Source organism: Alligator mississippiensis, chromosome 15 (genome assembly GCF_030867095.1).
Source record: "Alligator mississippiensis isolate rAllMis1 chromosome 15, rAllMis1, whole genome shotgun sequence".
NCBI classification, from domain to species: domain Eukaryota; kingdom Metazoa; phylum Chordata; order Crocodylia; family Alligatoridae; genus Alligator; species Alligator mississippiensis.
The window spans coordinates 21,793,463-21,812,463 of NC_081838.1; the positions used below are offsets into that span (position 1 = coordinate 21,793,463).

General features: G+C 50.8%; 1 protein-coding gene across 3 annotated transcripts in view; it reads right to left on the bottom strand.

The window, feature by feature from the left end:
• LOC132245689 (NACHT, LRR and PYD domains-containing protein 12-like) overlaps nt 1–19,001 on the bottom strand; it is a 70,751-nt gene that overhangs the window by 27,750 nt on the left and 24,000 nt on the right. For all 3 annotated transcript variants that reach the window (XM_059718362.1, XM_059718361.1, XM_059718363.1), the window contains 3 exons: nt 13,510–13,587; nt 1,887–2,060; nt 158–331 (listed from right to left, as the gene is read on the bottom strand). In XM_059718362.1, coding sequence (XP_059574345.1) covers nt 158–331; nt 1,887–2,060; nt 13,510–13,587 — 426 coding nt within the window. The remainder of the gene's footprint in view (nt 1–157; nt 332–1,886; nt 2,061–13,509; nt 13,588–19,001) is intronic.

Here is a 19,001-nt window from a genome sequence, read left to right on the forward strand (position 1 = left end):
TCCCCACACCCAGCAGAGACCCACAAGCACAGCCCCAGGCGTCTTCAGTCAGCCGCCCTATTCCACTGTCCAAACACCAGGACGAAGACACCTCGCCGTGTTGAACGTTCCCAGAGAGACCCTAGCGAGTGCCCGCAGGAAGCGCCATGCTCCTTACCGCAGTGTCTGCAACTTGCAGCTGGGATGTCTCAGTCCCTTGCACAGCAGCCGCACGCTGCCAGCCCCCAGCCCCTCATTACCACCCAGGTCCAGCTCAGTCAGGCTGGGACTGGTGCTGAGAGCAGCGGCGAGATCCCCACAGCAGGCGGGTGTGAGATGGCAACGCCACAACCTGGAGGAGAGAAAAGCACGGAGCAGAGTGAGCAGGGCATGAACGAGGCCATGGCAGAAGCTGTGCCAGGCAGCCCCCGCACCCGCCTCTCCTGAAGGACATGAACATGAAGGACCAGGCAGAAAGGTCCACGGTTCACCTTTGAAACCTGGACCTTTCGAAGGGGTGTGTGTGTGTGTGTGTGTGTGTGTGTGTGAGAGAGAGAGAGAGAAGGCATATGGGGGTGTGCATGAAGCGGCACACAGATGTGTTTGAGCGTGAGCAGGCACAGGGAGTGTGTGCATGCATAGATGTGTGTGTGTATAAAGAGGCACAGAGGGGGGTGTGTGTGCGTGTGTGTGTGAGGTGGCACATAGGGGTGTGTGAGTGTTAGAAGGCACGGGGGTATACAGCATGTGTGTATGTGTGTATGAAGAGGGGTTGTGTGTAGATGTGTGTGGGGGCAAACAGGTGTGTCGTCTGTGTGTTTGGGAGTAGGCACTGGGCTTTTTCTTTGGTATGTGAGGAGGCACAGGGTATGTGTGTGTTTGCGTGAGTGTGTTTGTGTGAGAGGAGGAACATGGTGGGGTGAGGAGGAACATGGGTTTGTGTGTGTGAGAAGGCACAGGATGTGTGTGCATGCATTTATTTTTGTGCATATGAAGAGGTAAAGAAGTGTGTGCATCTGTGTGTGTATGTGTGTGTGAGCCATGTTTGACGAAGCACACTGTTGTGTATGTGAGTACGAGCAGGCACAGGGGGAGGGTGCACGCATGCATGTATGTGTATGAAGAGGCACAGTAGTGTGAGTGTGTATGTGTGTGCAAGATGCAGGACTGGTTGTGTCTGTGTGTGTGTGAGGGAGGAGGCACTGTGGTGTGTGCACGCATATTCAAGGAGACACAGTGGGTGTGTGGGTGTGAGGAGGCACAGGTGAGTATGAATGTTTGTGAGGATGCACATAGGTTTGTGTGTGTGAGTGTAAGGATGCACATGGTGTGCGCACATTCATGTATGTGTGTGTATGAAGAGGGGTGTATGTGGATGTGTGTGTGAGAGAGGGAGGGCGGAGGCACTGGGGTGTGTCGTGTTTGTGTGTAGGCAGCAGGCTGTGTGTGTGTGTGTGTTTGTGTGTGTGAGAGGCACAAGGGTGTGTGCGTGTATGTAGGCACATGTGGGTATGTGTGTAAGTATGAGCAGGGACAGTGGGGTGTGTGCATGTATGTATGTGTGTGGGTATAAAGAGGCACAAGAGGTGGGTGTGTGTGCGGAGAACCAGAGGTGTGTGTGAGGAGACACAGGGTAGCATTCATGTGTGTGTGAAGAAGCACGGGGGGTGTGTGCGTGTGTGCATGTGCATAGTGCACCCCATCCTGGATTTCCTCAACTGCGTCCTGGATTTCACTACTAATTGTACGCTCCCCACACCCAGCAGAGACCCACAAGCACAGCCCCAGGCGTCTCCAGTCAGCCGCCCTATTCCACTGTCCCAACACCAGGACGAAGACACCTCGCCGTGTTGAACGTTCCCAGAGAGACCCTAGCGAGTGCCCGCAGGAAGCGCCAGGCTCCTTACCCCAGTGTCTGCAGCTTGCAGCTGGGATGTCTCAGTCCCTCGCACAGCAGCCGCACGCCGCCAGCCCCCAGATCCTCGTTACCACTCAAGTCCAGCTCCGTCAGGCTGGGGCTGGTGCGGAGAGCAGCGGCGAGATCCCCACAGCAAGTGGGTGTGAGACGGCAACGCCACAACCTGGAGGAGAGAGAAGCACGGAGCAGAGTGAGCAGGGCATGAACAAGGCCATGGCAGAAGCTGTGCCAGGCAGCCCCCGCACCCGCCTCTCCTGAAGGACATGATCATGAAGGACCAGGCAGGAAGGTCCATGGTTCACCCTTGAAACATGGACCTTTCAAAGGGTGCGTGTGTGAGTGTGTGAGAGAAGAGGCACATGGTGTGTGTGTGCATGAGGCAGCACATGGATGTGTCACCTTTGAAACTTGGACCTTTCAAAGGGGTGTGTGTGTGTGTGTGTGTGTGTGTGTGTGTGAGAGAGAGAGAGAGAGAGAGATAAGGCACATGGGGTGTGCATGAGGCGGCACATGGATGTGTCTGTATGAATGTAAGGAGGCACAGGGAGTGTGTGCATGCATGTATGTGTGTGTGTATGAAGAGGCACAGAGGTGTGTGTGTGTGAGGTGGCACATAGTTATGTGTGTGTGATGAGGCACATAGCTCTGTGTGTGTTAGAAGGCACAGTGGGCATGTACATGGATGTGTGTGTGTATGAAGAGGGGTGTGTGTAGATGTGTGTGTGTGAGAGAGAGAGAGAGAGAGAGAGTAGGCAAACAGATGTGTTATGTGCGTGTGTTTGGGAGTAGGCACCGGGCTTTTTTGTGTGTATGTGAGGAGTCACAGGGGGTGTGTGTGTGTGTGTGTGTGTGTGTGTGTGTGTGTGGTGTCTTTGCAAATTTTAGGATGCACACAGGGATGTGTATGTGAGTACTAGCAGGGACAGGGGGAGTGTGCTTGCATGTATGTGTGTGGAGGAGGAGGCACAGTAGTGTGTGTGTGTGCATGTGCATGTGTGTGTGCACATGTGTGCAAGATGCAGGACTCAGGTGTATCTATGTGTGTGTGTAAGGGAGGAGTCACTGGGCTGTGCGCACTTGTATTCAAGGAGGCACAGTGGGCATGAGAGAGAAGGCACACGCACGTGTGTGTCTGAGTGAGAGGCGGCACAGTGGGGGTGTGTGCAGGGGAGGAACAGGTGTGTGTGTGTGAGGTGGGACATGGTTATGTGTGTGAGGCGGCACATAGATTGTGTGTGTGTGTGTGTGTGTGTCAGTAGGTACAGGGGTGTGTACGTGCATGTATGTGTGTGTGTATAAAGAGGCATCATCTGTGAGTGTGTGAGAAGAGGTAGAGGATTGTGTTTGCATGTGAGGAGGCACATGGGGGCTTGAGAGAAGAGGCACATGCATGTATGCACGTGTATTCAAAGAGGAACAGTGGGTGTGAGGAGGCACATGTGAGTGTGTGTATATGTGTGTGAGGATGCACATAGTTGTGCATGTGTGTGTGAGAATGCACATGGGTTTGTGTGTGTGAGTGTGAGGAGGCACAGGGGATGTGTGCGTGTATGCATGTGTGTGTGTGAGGAGGCAACACAGGTGTGTGTGAGTGTGAGCAGGTACAGGGGTGTATGCATGCATGTGTGTGTGTATAAAGAGGCATGATCTGTGAGTGTGTATGTGTGTGTTAGGAGCCACAGGATTGTGTGTGTGTGTGAGGAGGCACATTGGGGTGTGAGAGAGGAGGCACATGCATGTGTGTGTATGAGTGAGAGGCGGCACAGTGGATGCATGTGTGCAGGGGAGGAACAGTGTGTGTGTGTGTGTGTGTGTGAGGTGGCACATGGTTGTGTGTGTGAGGAGGAACGGGGGTGCGTTTGAGTGTAAGAAGTCACAGGGTGTGTCACTGCGCCATGCCCAAAACCACGCTCTGGGAGTTGCCCTTGGGGAGCCCGTGTCCAGCTGCCCCGCTTCCTGGAGACCTCCCACCAGCCTGGGGTAATGCTGCCACCACCCAGGCACTGGTCTCTGTTGGGGCTCTGTGCAGCCGGGGTACACACACACACCCAGCCAGCCTTGCGGGTGTTTTGCCCACTAGTAGTAGCTCTGGTCACTCCTTATAGCCTGGAGGTCCCTAAATAAACCTCAGCTAGGACTGAATTAGTCAACAATCATCCGAGCGCTGCTAGGAGCAAAGCACATCTCTGACCCCTCTGCCCTCAGGCACTCACAGCTGGGCGCGCTGAGCCAGACAGCCTTTTATTGATCAGAAAGAGAGAGAAGCAGGGGTGGGCAGAGGGATTTCATAGAAATCACCTTGAACAGTACAGAATATTTTGAGCCTTTCATCATATATTGAGTTCAGTGATGCTTTGGATATACGTCTAAATTATTTTGATCTAACTTTCTAGCTTGTCTTCAGGCATACTCCCTGATTCATGCAAACGGCAGCCTAAGTTCCTGCCTGAGCCTCTTCCAAGACGCTTGTTGGAGGAAGAGAGACTCCCCAGACCAGATGGCCTGACCCTTAAATAACACTGTTGACCTGATCATTTGGTTCCAGCCACAAACTGGCATTATTTGAACCCTGCGGATGCAGACCAAGCATTTCAACAGTGGTCAGCAACCCCGACGAAGTGGCCAGAGTCCCCAGACTGGTTCCACAGGCTCCTGGGAGGGAAACTTAAAACCAAGGGTGTGGACACAATAAGGGGGGTGGGAGGTGGTCCTCTCCAGTCCCAGAAGAAGCAAAATATAGAGCACAGACAAGATACAAGCAACATAAATCCAGAAACACTTGACCAGGCACAACCCCAAGTGTGTGTGCGTGGTACATTTCCCCCCACCCCGAAATGTCCCAATCCAGGGACAGACACAGGGAGATTTCTTCACACGCTCTGTGCCATCTTCCACGTCGTTGATGACAACACTGAACAAAGCTGGCTGCAGGACCGACCCCTGGGGCACTTCACTTGCTACTGGCTGCCAACTAGACACTGAGCCATCGATTACTCCCCTCTGAGCCTGATGGTCCAGCCAGTTTTCTATCCACCTTACAGTCCATTCATCCAGCCCGGACTTCCTTGCCTTGCTGGAATCAAGGCACACCACATCCACTAGTCTCCCCGCATCCACAGAGCCAGTCACCTCGTCACAGAAGGCAATCAGGTTGGTCAGGCATGACTTGCCCCGCGTGAACCCACACCGACTGTTCCTAATCACCTTTTTCTGCTCCAAGTGCTTAGCAATGGATTCCTTGGGGATGTGCTCCATGATTTCTCCAGGGACTGAGGTGAGGCTGTAGTTCCCTGGATCCTCCTTTTCCCCTTTCTTAAATATGGCCCTATGTTTCCCATTTTCCAAACATCCGGGACCTCTCCTGATCACCGCGAGTTTTCAAGGATGCAGGCCAGTGGCTCTGCAATCACATCAGCCAATTCTCTCTGCATCCTTGGGTGTATCCTGTCCGGCCCGATGGACTCGTACATGTCCAGCTTTTCTAAGTATTCCCTAACCTGTTTTCTCACCGCTGTGGGCTGCTCATCTTCTCTCCAACTGTGCTGCCCAGTGCAGTAGCCTGGGAGCTGACCTGGCCTGTGAAGACTGAGGCAAAAAAGGTATTGAGCATTTCAGCCTTTTCTGCATCCTCTGTCACAAGGCTGCCTCCTCCATTCAGTAAGGGACCTACACTTTCCCTGATCCTCAACTTCCTACCAACATGCTTGTAGAAACCGTGCCCTGGGCAGGAGGAATGCAGGGGTCAAACGACCCTGGCTAGGTGATCATCTAGCCTCCTTTTGAAGACCCCCAGGGTAGGAGTGAGCACCATTTCCCATGGAAGTTGGTTCCAGATCCTGGCTGCCCTGACTGAGAAGTAGTGCCTCCTGATGTCTAGCCTGAACCTACTCTCAGTCAGCTTGTGGCCATTATTCCTAGTTACGCCTGGCAGTGCTCGGGGGAACAGGGACCCTCCCATTCCCCGCTGGTCTCCCTTAGCTAGTTTTTAGACAGCCACCAGATCCCCTCTCAGCCTTGTCTTGTGGAGGCTGAACAGGTCCAGGTCCTGTAGCCTCTCCTCGTAGGGCCTGCCCTGCTGCCCCCTGATCATGCGGGTGGCCCTCCTCCGGACCCTCTCCATGCTGTCCACATCCCTCCTGAAGTGTGGTGCCCAGAACAGGACACAGTACCCCAACTGCAGCCTGACCAGTGTCATATAGGGGGGGAGGATCAGCTCCTTGGACCTGCTCGAGGTGCATCTGTGGATGCATGACAAGGTGCGGTTAGCCTTGCTGACCACGTCCCCGCACTGTCGGCCCATGTTCACCTTGGAATCAATAATGACTCCAAGATCCTTTTCTGCCTCTGCACTGATGAGAAGGGCGTTCCCCAGCCTGTAGGTATGCTGCTGGTTTTTTCTCCCTAGGTGTAGTACCTTGCACTTGTCAGTATTTAATCCCATCCTATTCTTGTCCACCCACCCCTGTAACCTGTCCAGATCTAGTTGTTGCCTGTCCCTCCCTTCTAGTGTGCCCACCTCTCCCCACATCTTAGTGTCATCTGTGAACATGAACAAGGTGCTTTTCACCCACTCGTCCAAGTCACTGATGAAGGTGTTAAACAGTGCGAGGCCGAGGACCGAGCCCTGGGGGACCCCACTGCCCACATCCCTCCAGGTTGAAAAAGACCCGTCCACCACCACTCTGTGGGTGCAGTCCCCCAGCGAATTTGCAACCCATTTTGTTACTCTTCACACCCCTTGCTAGCTGCAACTTCAGTTGGCCTTCTTGATTTTATCCCTGCATGTCCGAGCAATGCTCTTATATTCTCTCAGCCACACATGCAGAGCCTGGAGCCATGGTCCTTGAGCCCTACCCAAGTCTGAATGTCTCCCCAAGCACTACACATGTCCTGAAGCAGGGTCCTGCCCTCGTATGGAGCTCTCTGGAGTGCAAGGGTGAGGCTGCCCCACTAGAGAAACCACCTGCCGGACACACCTCTTCCATGACCTCCCCATATATGTTCTGCATGCCCTTCTCAACTGCTCATTGTATTTTAAATGTACCCTAAAATGAACATCGCTTTACAAGAAACAAAGAGAAGCAAGCAAAGGCCAGAGGTTCGCTTGTGAGGGGGAGTGAGAAGTCCCAGGCAATACAGAAGGTGTGGAGCCCCCAGTGTTGGTGTGAGTTAGGCAGAGCAGAGCTCCAAAGGGGAAAAAGTCTAAGGTTACCAGGATAGGAAGGCTCCCAGGATGTGTTTGCGGTGGGATTGGGGGAACATGACACCCGAAGGGAATGCAGGAGAGAAGCCTGAGGGCTTTTTGAGATCATCGTAGTCAGTGGTATAAGGACAGACCACTCTGCAAGGTGACAATCTGAAAAGAATATGTTTTTCCCCTCAGCACTGCTTTGATGTCTGACATGAGGGCAATGTGGAGGGACAAGGTCCCATATTGGTTTGGAGAAAGACAAAGCCTCAGGGGAGAGGAGAGAAAGTGGGGAGAAGAGAAGATCCAGGGAGTGGGAAGCTGATGGGGAGAGAATCAGTGGGGAAGGGGCAGCAGGGAAGGAGAAGCAGGAAGATAAACCACAAGATTTCAGATAGGCATCACAGTATCAAAAAAAGATCTGAAACTGCCTGTGGCCTTTCTGGGCTGTTTGCAAGAGAATTAGTATACAGTTCTTTCTGTAGTACAAAACCATAAATGAAAGCTAAAAGCTGGCATTTTCTGAGGGTGTCCTGAATCTCATTGTGGGGGGCTTGCGTCTAAGAAGACTGAGAACCACTGACCTACTGATGGGTGTACAACAAGCCACAAAGAGCAAGGTGCCAATAGGAAAAATAGAAACATTCAGTTAGGGAAGGGGCCATGTATTTTTAAAGCAGGAATTGGTTAATTAATTCTTGGTCCACCTGTTGTAGAAGTCTCACTAATCAAGAGGAAGAACAGAACGTGCCGGCAGAGGGGAAATTCTGACAGGACGGGCATTACTAGCAAGATCCCAAGTTCCTCTGGTTGGACAGCTGAAGATACCGGTGACAGCTTATTTAGGAAGCACTGAGGGCCTAAAAGTGGAATTGAACATTAAATATCATGAAGCAGAAGATAAGAGAGAGGCTCAATACAAAACATTTTACCTGGAGGAAGAAGACACTGGGGGCATGTCTACACATGCATTTGATCCAAAATCAGTTTACTTTTGAATAAACTACTCATGAATAAGTGCTCCCAGCACTGATGGTGCAGGGACAGTCCCCAAGCCCTGGCCCTCCATACCTGCCCCACAGATTTCTAGGCATGCAGCTGCTGGGGCTGCTCCCACCACCCTGCCTGGCTGCATAGCCAGCCATGTGTGTGCATGCACATGCGCATTGTTACATCTCAGCTCTGTGTTCTTGGGCAACCCTGGCACAGGATGCAGTCTGTCTGACTCACAAAGGACTCACCTTCCCCTCCCTCCCCTCCTCTACCTAAACAAAACTGATTAAGATGCAGTGAGAGACGCACCTAAGACTCTCTAGATAAGGGTGATAAGAGTGAAACTACTGCCCTAGGTCTCATTTGCATCCGAGATGGAACCAGATGACCATTCATTTACATGAGAGATGGAAAACAGAAAGCCTGAAGCAGAGACTGCAGTGAATTCTGGGACCAGAGAAGCAGGAGAGCGCTGCATGATGGGGAATCTGTGCTTCCAATGTTAATCAACCCATGTTCACACACACCCAGCTCAGTATTTATCAGACCAGTTCTAATCTGGATTTGCTAAGGACTTTTCTCCCCCCAGACACACACACACAGCTCTAAGTTTAATAGGCATCTCGGGCCATACATTCCCCGGTCCCACTATGGGAGGCCTATTTAAACTTGATTGACTAAAACTCGGTTGCCGGGTTAGGGAATGCTGAGGCAAGAGACCGAGTCAGAGCGGGTATGGGCAACATTGGAACAATGGTTAAGGGTTCATCGCAGCATCCAGCCTGCTGGAGCCCTAATCCCAGGTGTTGTTATATCTTTCCCGAGACGACTTGTGGGAGTCCTTTCCACAAAAGGTTATGAGCACCCCAATAATTGCTTTAAGTCTGTTAAAAGACTATAGTAAGATCTGGAAAAGTCATGCTAAGCTGAGGCTTGTGCACAACAAGTAAAAATCCAAAACCCTGATGCTGCAAGCTATCTATTGTTCCTGAAGAAACCATGAGCTATCCCATCAGTATATCTGCCATCCATAGGAATCTCAAGCTGGCTCCCAAGTATTTGGGTTACTCCCTAATCTTAAGTGTTTCCTGATTATCAATCAGTTTCCTGAGATGGTCCAAACCAGATAACCCCTTGTCAATAGAAAAGACAATGATTTACACTACTGAGGGTGCTTCGAAGCAGTTGAACTGAGGGTATAAAAATCTGTAAGTGTGTGTGCTTAAAAGAAAGAAAGAAGAAGAAGAAGCAGGAGGAAAGGAGAAGAGGAAAAGAAAAGAAGAAGAAAACTCCTGTGCTGACACCATCCCCTGTCGTTCTTGGGACGCTGGAAGAACAGATCGTCTCTCTCTTCAAGGATTGTGCTACGGACTGTGCCTGTCAGCTTTGCAGCCTGAGTACCTTGGACTGATGAGATCCCATCGCTCTCTGTCTTTTCTCTATAGGCATAAACTTCTGAACCTGAACTGTATCAGTTAAGCTTGAGCTAAGTGTCCCCAAATACTTAGTGAAACCAGGGTAGTATCGTCATTGTTTGTGTTTGTTTTTCTTTTGCATGTCTATTACTACTAGTACTATTATACATTTCATATGCTTAGCAATAAATAACTTTTATAGGCAAACTGGTAGTAATTGGGTATATTTTTCCTTCTCTGCTTCTCTTTCCTCCTGTGCTCTGCAGCAACGCTTCTTTTACCTATGCTAAAGATCCCTGTGAAGCCCAAATTATTGTGGGGTCTGCTCATCAAGAGGCCAAAGATTGGGACGTGCTGACTTTGAAACACATAAGGAGATCAGCTTGTACAGGCTGATTGACCCAGTTTGACTCAGACGTGCCCTTATGAACTGAATGCTGGCCCATGAGGGTGTCAGCTGGACACCCAGCCGGATTCAGAGGGATTTTGTTTACCTGTGTGCTTGTGTCTGACTGCATTTTATTGTTGCTCTTATGAACTGATTCTTGGCATATGAGGGTGTCAGCCTGTCCATGCTGATCAGCCCGGCCAGGTCAGGCGTGTCACGTTAATTTGTGTGTGTTTGTGTGTATGACTGATTTGGTGACTGGAGGAACCCAGTCCCATTGAGATTGAGTCCTGCAAGATAGCTCCACTGGGGGTGAGGGCTTGCAGAAGGGAGAAATACAGCTCCGTATAGTAACACAAGCAGCACATTGACAGAATCACCAAGACCCTAGAAACTATCCCTAATAAATGAGCACACCCCAAGGTAATGGGCAAATTTGGTAACAGCATGGCACCCCCTGCCCCACAGCCCTGGACTTTTTTTCCACTGTAGATGCTGAGGAGAGGATGAACTCTCCTCTTCTCATTATCACTGCAAAGATCAGACACAAGGCACCAGCCTCTCTCTCTCTCCCCAACCATATCTGTCATGGTGTCCAAGAGACCTCCTGGTACAACACATCAGCTAACCCAGTGTAACCAGCCAGTGTGCTCAGGAAGCGAGGTGCTAGTTTCCTGCACAGGTCAGTGAGTTCTGACGCAGTTAGAAAAAGTTTCTATCAAGAAGTTTAATGTGCAGGCACAAGTATTAAAAGCCACGGTTTATTTGGACATCACTATGAACTGTGTGGGTGCCCAACCTGTCTCATTGCCTATTTACCCTGTGTGGATTTTTTTGCAGTGTGAACTAAAGTCTGAATCATTTCAGAGCTACTCCCATGTCAAATGCTGGAGCAAGACACAAACACTTGCACATTAGCAGGGCCGACACCTCGGCTTGTGGTGCAAGCAGAAAACATACAGTAACTGGGTGAGTCTCTCAGCCTGACACAGCTCTTACACTCTGCTCTGCTAGCACAACACAGGGGAAATCCTATTTTTCCAGGAAAATAAAGAATTCCTTCTCTGTGGAGGAAGCCCTGCATGTCATAAATTGGCCTTAATACAGCTGCCCTAAAAGGCTCTGGGCATTGCGGTCTCTCAGGCACTGCATGGCCTCAGCAGCTCCCAGCTGTGGTAACATCCCTTGCGGGTGCAACCAGCTGCCTTAAGGGAGAACAGCCTGGCACGTGGGAACAGATGTGATGATGAAGACAAGCCTCTGCCTCCATGCTCAGGCATCCATTCATAATTTCTTGTACTGCTACGGCACTTTTCCTGCACAACTCACAAGATGCAAGGAAAGGGAAGAAACCAGCATTGCACCCATTTTGCAGATGAGGAGTAATCATAAAGACACAGGTCACCTAGTCCGGCCTCCAGAGTTCACCTAGTCCGGCCCCCTGCCAGAGGTAGGATCATCCCTATCCAAACCATCCCATACAACCATAACTCCACAGAAAACTACCCTCAGCCCTGACACAACACAAACCCCCACTCCCCTATCTTTGAAATGGGGTGGGCTTGTTTTGGGCTTGGTTTTAAAGGCAATGTCACTTTTTTTCTTGTGAGACTTGGCAACACTACCTTCACGGATGTGAGTGTGTCTGCAGGTACGGGGGGACAGAGCCAGGTCAGGCCACCAGGAGGCCCCTTGGCTCATTAAGTGTGAGCCACCCACGTCCACAACCCCTGCCACGTCCTTTTCATTCCTTCCAGATGGGCAGAGCACCTGGAAGCAAGCCAACAGCAATGGCCCTTCTCACTGAAAACGATGTGTTGTGAGGGTGCACATGCATCCGGCTATGTATGTACACCTGTCCATGTACAATTGAAAGTGTGCTCACGTGTGTGGGTGTCTGTGGGCTGGGGGTGTGTGGGATGCGCGTTGTAGCAGTGCTAATTACCCTTTAATTTGCATGTTATATTTTTTTTCAGAAGAATCCCAAGATTCCACATAAACAACAGTGTTTTAGAGGGCGTTATACAATTGTATGTCTAGTTCTAGTTTATGAGGCCTGCTGTGCTTGGGGCAGGCAGAGAAGAGACACCACAGACACCAGCCGTGGCTCCCCACTGCCCTCCGGATCTGGCCTGGAGCAGGTGTGTGGGGGCAGAGCTGCTGGAAATGGGAACCGTGCTCTGTGGAAAATGCTGTCTGCCATCGTGTACTTTTTTCATTAAAGTTCAGACGTTTTCTGACGAGCTGCAGAAAGGAGCTGGACTCAGCAGGTGCTGGAGCCAGTCGTCTGAGGTGTCAAATCTGCCATGGGCTTTGGGGAAGGGGCTCTGTGGAGCTGCCAGTGCTGGGCAGTGCAAAGGGACTTGCTGGTGGTCACATCCGGTTGCCCTGGCTCTGTGAAAGGCTGAATACCAAAGAAGATGTGACCCTTGTGCACTGCTGCTAACACACCCGGGTGTAACTGTGAGTTGTCACACCTGTGTCTGGCAGTTGCAGTATTGCTGGCAAGGCCAATGCTCTCTAGCGTAGGCCGTCTTACAGAAAATTATCCATCCTGAGTCCTGCCAAGCAGCTGCTCACCCCAATCCAAGAAGAGGAATGTGGTTGCAAATCTCTGTAGAGCGGAGCAACACATGCTCCACAGCAATGATCCAGTTGCGTCAAGGGGACCGGACTGAGCCCTGGCCTGGTCCTGTCAGGTCCAAACACCAAATCACCCTTCTGCTACAGGCCTTCTCAGTAACAACAGCTGGGGCAGCAAGAAGGGTGGAGAGCTAAGAGCGAAAGGAAAAGAAAGCAAGAAAAAAAAAGAAGTTGGGGAGAGTGGGTGGTACAAAAAGAAGGTGCAGAAAAATAACCCCTTCTCACCTATTGCCTCACCACTAAGTGAGCAAGAAAGAGATGAAATGTGGAGAAGTGAACATGAATTATGGAGATGTACACAGGATTCACACACTGTGGTGACAGGTACTTAAAACTGCCTAAGAGCTGAATACCAAAGGGCACTTTTGCATGTGCTCCTTGGAGGGTGGGGACCGGTCCTTTCATTAGAGCGGCTCGTCTCTCAGCATCCCCACACCTAGAAACGGTGGCGGGGGCACTTGAACCAAAGCGCAGGAACGCTGATACACAAGACACCGGAGGCTGCTGGAGCGCAGAAATTGCCATGCTCCAGGAGACTGAATTAATCGAGTCTGCTCCGATGGGCAGGAATTGCAGTGCATCGGAGATCTGGTGAATTGTACTCTTGTGTGTAGGCACCCTAAGTGGTCTTGCTAGCCTTCTGCAGGCATATGCATCTCCTTTCTCACTCCCGGTCATCTCAGTTAACTGAGTTAGATGTCATGGACAGGCCAGGCAGACATAAACTGACCACACACACATATCAGCAGATTCTCAGCAAGTGTAAATTGTTACAGGGCCACCGAAGTGAGGGAGCTAGGAGACACCTTACTGCAGCTGAGAATCTGCCCCAGTGACTGAGCATACAAACACAGTCCTAAGAGATGAGACAATTGTCTGCCCTTGTTACACCAGCCCCGGGACAGGTTCATTCCTGCTCCGCTGCAGGACTCCTGCGGTAACATCAGGGAACATTTGGGACTTCTAAAAGAAAGAAGTTTCTTACCGTAGCTTTTTCACGTTACAGCGTGGGTCTTTCAGCGCTCGACACAGCAGGTAAATAGACGAGTGAGTCTCCTCGTCCCTACAAAGAGAGAACACAGCTGTTTGGACTCTCTACCGACAGACTTCACTTCATTTCTTCAGCTTTTCAAAACCATCTTGGAAGGTGTGATCATATCTTACATGTAAGCTATTCTACAGTTTGAATAGAGTGCACGTCATCTAAAGCGGACTGACTGTAGTGCCACAAGATGCACTTACCGTCAAGTGGAGCAGGCTCTACTAAGTGTGATCTACCTGTTCATGGTTTGAACATGAGCGTGTGGCAGTGTTCAAGTGCAGTCTCAACACTCGCACAAACATCTCCAATGCTTTTTTCTTTTTGTGTTGACCATCTGTTTGATCATTTCTGGAGATACAATAGAAATTATCGCTTTAACTGAACCATGAGGGTTAATTTTAATTTAGGCAGGAAAAGCAGAGGTTTGGGGTTAGCTGTTCTACTTAGATTTCAAAACAATCAATATTGTGTAGCTATGATACACTGAATATCCATCTCAAGTTTCGCTGCACACACCTGCAGGAACACAGCAAGGCCTAGCAGAGTCCTCACCACCCAATTAGTCCTTTGGAGTGGACTTGGGAGCTCTCACTTGTTTTAGTTTTCTGGTCCACCTAAGAAGGATTCGGTTTCTTTTCAAGGAGATAAAAGGTCTGGGAACTGGCATTTTGTGTATGTCATTGCTGCTCCTGTCAGGAAGCTTAAGGTGTCCTAAGTCAGCTCCAAGCTGGTGGCAGATCACGCAGGGAAGCCTAAAAGGCCTGGGGTAAAGGATATCAAGAGGTAGAGAGGCCCTTGATCTAGGAAAAAGCTCAGGAAACCAAAGACCGAGGTGTTGCCTCTCCTGTGGTTGGACCTGGGTGGGAATCAGGAGTGAAGGCAGCTCCTCCCAGTAGTGGACCATGAGAAGGAGCAAGGCCCCGGGAGGCAGCCCTGTGTCTTGGTGTTTCTGAAGAGGACCTAACAATGGACGGGGAGTCCAGCTGGGACTCAGTGCTTCATCCCACACTGAATGACATTTTGGGAAGTCCCTTGAGTGCTGCTGGAGAACGCCAGAGAGCAAACCTGAGTCTTGCTGCCTAGACTGAAGAGTGAGATAGGACGGGTGTCTCGAAGGGAAGGAGGAAGTGGAGCACATGGCAGTAGTCCTGGGGACATCACCTGATTTCTTTGGGACTCCCTGGTCATTGTCCCCTCGGAAGGAGCGGGGCTGCGAGGGCGAAGTGTAAGAAGCCGAGCCCTGAGGCAGAGGGAGCAGCTCCAGGCAGGGAAGACCGAGGCTCAGAGCCTGCGGTGCCATGTCCAGCCACGTGGGCTGGGCTGAGTGATGAACCACACTTTGTCACACAGTGGGGAACATAGCTAGCAGGGTAAGCAGGAAAGGACAGATGGGTATTTGGACGAGGGAAGTGGATAGAAGTGAAGCACAGAAGGACTCCTTTGAGGTTCACCTTCATTTTCAGGAGGCAATGAGGTAGCTAAAGCAGACCCAGATCATCTTCCTGCACCTCCTGGACTGCCCACACATCCAGGGGAAGGCATGGCTGGAGATAAACGGGCTGATTCTCCAGAGCAGAGGAGCAGCCACCAAACCTGGTAGGGATCCTGTGCAAGGAAATGGTCTGGCACCATGTGTATCAAGTAGGAAAAGATCTGGGGTCAGGAAACCAGAGACTCGGCTGTGGGTGTCTAGGTCTGTGCAGGGACAGGACACTATGAAAGGTCTTGCCCTCATCTGCACTGTGACTATAGAAAGCTTGTGTGTCAGTGGAAGGCAGGAGCAGCTGCAGATGTTTCAGCCAGCATCAGAGCAGGGATGTGGAGCGCGTGTTTATGGCAAAGGGAAGACAGACAGCAGGGGCCAGGCCCTGTTTCAGTTCTTAATGTAAGAGGACTTAGGTGGTTAAGTGTGATCCTATTCCACACTGCTTGAATCCCTGAAAAATTGGTCAGACAAATTTTTGGCAAGTCCTGCTTTTCCTCATGGCTTATTCATGATTGAATCTTAAAACCAAGAAAACAGCATGCTGGACAAGTAGATCAGAGAAAACTGGAATTTCATGAATTTTCAGGGAAATAAGCAGAGTGGACTAGGATCAGAGTTGAGGGTCCAAGTCCATGGAGATGCTTAATAGGCAGAAGAGGACCTAGTGCTAAGTGTCCATCCTCCACTCCCCTCAAAATGCAATGATGCTGCGCCTGGCCACCCTCCAGAAATGAACCCGACAAGCCTTGCACTTGAAGGAAGCACAGGGCAGAAGCTGGCAGTCACATACTCAAAAGGCACTTTCCCTATTTCCACACGGCTGCTCCTGAAAGCCTCTGGGGATCTGTGGCTGAGAGTTATTCCAGGATCCCTGCGCACCAGCCCCTGCACGGTGGAGTGGTGAAGCAGCCCCTCAGCTGGGAGGGGGCTTTATATCGACATGCTGCTGAAGGGGTGCACAATGCAAGTGCGACAAATAAAGGCAGAATTTACATGTCTGTCCGTACCCTCAGTATCTTGGGGCATTTATACACATGATCTGGGATTTGGGGTGGGGAGGGGAAGTTGCTTTAATTCGAGTGGCTCTGAGAGCCGTTCTAATTAAAGTGCCTGGAGTGTCTTGTGTAGCAGCGTGCCTGTGCTGAAAAATGGTGGTGGGGGCGCTTTCAAGAAATCTTATTGAATGAGCTTTGGTTAATGCACCCCCACCACCATCTGTCAGCTCTGGGATGCTGATACCCGAGACACTGAAGTCTGCGGGAGAGCAGTAGTTACCATGCGATTAATCGAGTCTGCTTCAACGCGCTGGAATCCCAGCACATCGGAGCAGCCTCGTTGCACATGTATACATGGGCGATGTGTAGGGGGTACATGCGGATGCACGTGCACCCCCTGAGATTGGCCGTGATCCCCACCCCCATCGGCGATCTGGTGCCCCCCAGACTCAGGAGACTGCAGTCTCTCCTGCATGTATAGGCACTCATAGCACTCATTCCTGGGGTGGCAGCCCACACCCATGGCAATAGGCATCAATTCAAATATTTGGCACTTACATTCAAGAGCTTGAGCTGAAACATTTCCAATTCTTTGTCACCAGAGCAAGAGTAGATGCAATAATAACTGTGATAAGAATTACCTTACCTCTAAAATATATTTTACATTTGCTGGAGAACCATGAGAATATAACAGCTACTTCCAGAGATTCACATGCTCCCCATCCCACAGCAAACAAACTACTTTGGCAAAAGCTAAGGCGGAGCAGTTTGGCAAGTAGTGCCTGTCACAGGAACGGCTGTTTCATCCCCACCTGGTGGGAGAGGCAAGCCCACCAGATAGCCTTCTTATAGAGCCCAGGGAGAGGACTCAGAGGATGTTTCATGGCTTAACAGACAGCTGACGTAGGCAGGGACCAGCATCCTCAGAAAAATGTGGGGGTATAAGATAAGCTACAGTGTTTTGAGCATTTTGCCTTTTGAACTGAGAGCAAGAACAGAAGAGACGCCACACTGGTTCAGAGCCCGCGTACATCTAGCTCCGTGTCCTGCATTCACAGGAAAGGGGAAAGAGTATTTCTGCAGGGCCTGTCTGGGCTGATTCAGCCCCTGCCCCTCTCCCATTGCAGCTTCCAGCATTCAGAGGCATAGGAACAACTAATGTGGAGTTTGCACCCCTGCCTGCAATGCATAACACCCACTGGCGGACATGTCCTGTACAAATGTGTCTAATCCTCCTCTATGCATGAAATGCATGAGGAAATATTTTAAATGCTAAAACCCTTTCAAACAATGGGATGTGTCAGTTCTAAACGGGGAAACATTTCCTCCAAACAGGTGATGCACTCAAAGGGAGAGTAGCTTACTAAACCTACTGTGCAGAAAAACAGCATGGTCATTAGGAAAATAACAAATAACTAAACAAAGCACGTAGTAGCACACGGCCAGTCCAGCCCCTCAAGTATCTTAAAAAAAAGGCATCGGCGTATGACTTGTCTGCCTCCCAATTGCCTGCAATGCTGTTTTAACACACCATGGTCTTGTGTGAGACAGCAAGTTTGATATTGCCCTAGTATCTGCAGGGCTAGACATTAAAAAAACTGACAATTTTTCTTGAGTATTACTGACAATTTGGAGAAGAATCTTTTTTATTCCTCAGATTACTTCTGCCGAAAACCCTGGAAACAGCAGAGCATCCTTTTGAAGCCTTAATCCATGGTCATTTTTTACAATGGAGCATTTTAAAGCGAATGACATCTGGGAGTGGGGCTGGAGCAGACAATGTTTCAGAGATTAAATTAAGTTTTCTGTAGCAACATTAAAATTGCACTTTCCTGAAGAGACAGGAAGGGCTGCCCCACCGAGGGACAGTGTAGGGAGAGAGAGCTTGTCCCCGTAGGACACCGTTTGCCCTGCGGGCGAGTGAAGCTGCTTTGGAGGCAGCCCTCTTGGAAGTGGGAGGAGTGATGTAACCCCAGCAGGGGGTTGAATGACAGCAACGTTACCAAAAGCCCAGGAAAAGTCCTGGCCTGTGATTGGCTGAGAGGCATGTTTAAAAACGGGGAGCAGTTTTTCCCAGGGAGGAGAACAAAGGGGAGAGAGGGGCTGAGAGACAGGCTGGAGGCCAGGAAAAGGACCTCCCCACGGCCGTCCCTCACACAGCCCCTGTCGGAGCCGCGCAGAGGCAGCGGGGACAGGCTGCACTGGAGAGAGCAACAGTGCAGCGCGTCCTTCCTCTCAGCCCCTGGGAGCCCTGCCGGGGCAGGCGCCAGACAGGACCTGCCTGTGAGGGGACTGCGAGCCTGAGAAACCAAGCCGAAGGGCAGTGTACACAGGGTCAGAGATTCACAGACATTAGGGACCTCACACGATCATCGAGCCCAGGCCCCCGCCATAGGCAGGAAGCCTGCTGGGGTCCAATGAGCCCCACAAGATAAGCTCTAGACCTTGGACACGCAGACCATAAAGAAATTATCTTATGTCCAGTCTAAATCGTCCTTCCAGAAGTTTGTGGCAATTACACCTAGTTATCCCTTGGGAAGCCCTGGTGAGCAACTGCTCTCCCCGTTCCTGGTGCCCCCGCGTATGTACTTATAGGCTGCCACCAAGTCCCCCCTGAGCCGTCTCTCCTCCAGGCTCAAGAGTCCCATGTCCCTCAGCCTCTCCTCGTAAGGCTTGCTCCCTTGGCCTTTGATCATGCAGGTGGCTCTCCTCCGGACTCTCTCAAGCTTATCCACGTCCCTCCTGAAGTGGGGGGCCCAAAACTGGATGCAGGACTCCAGGTGCGGCCTCACTAAGGCCAGGCAGAGCGGGAGGATGACGTCCCTGGCTTTGCTTGTGATGCATCGATGGATGCATGCCAGAGTTTGGTTTGCTTTGCTGACCACGACATTGCATTGGTGGTTCGTTTTGATCTTTAGGTCTGTCAAGACCCCCAGGTCTCTTTCAGTCGTGGT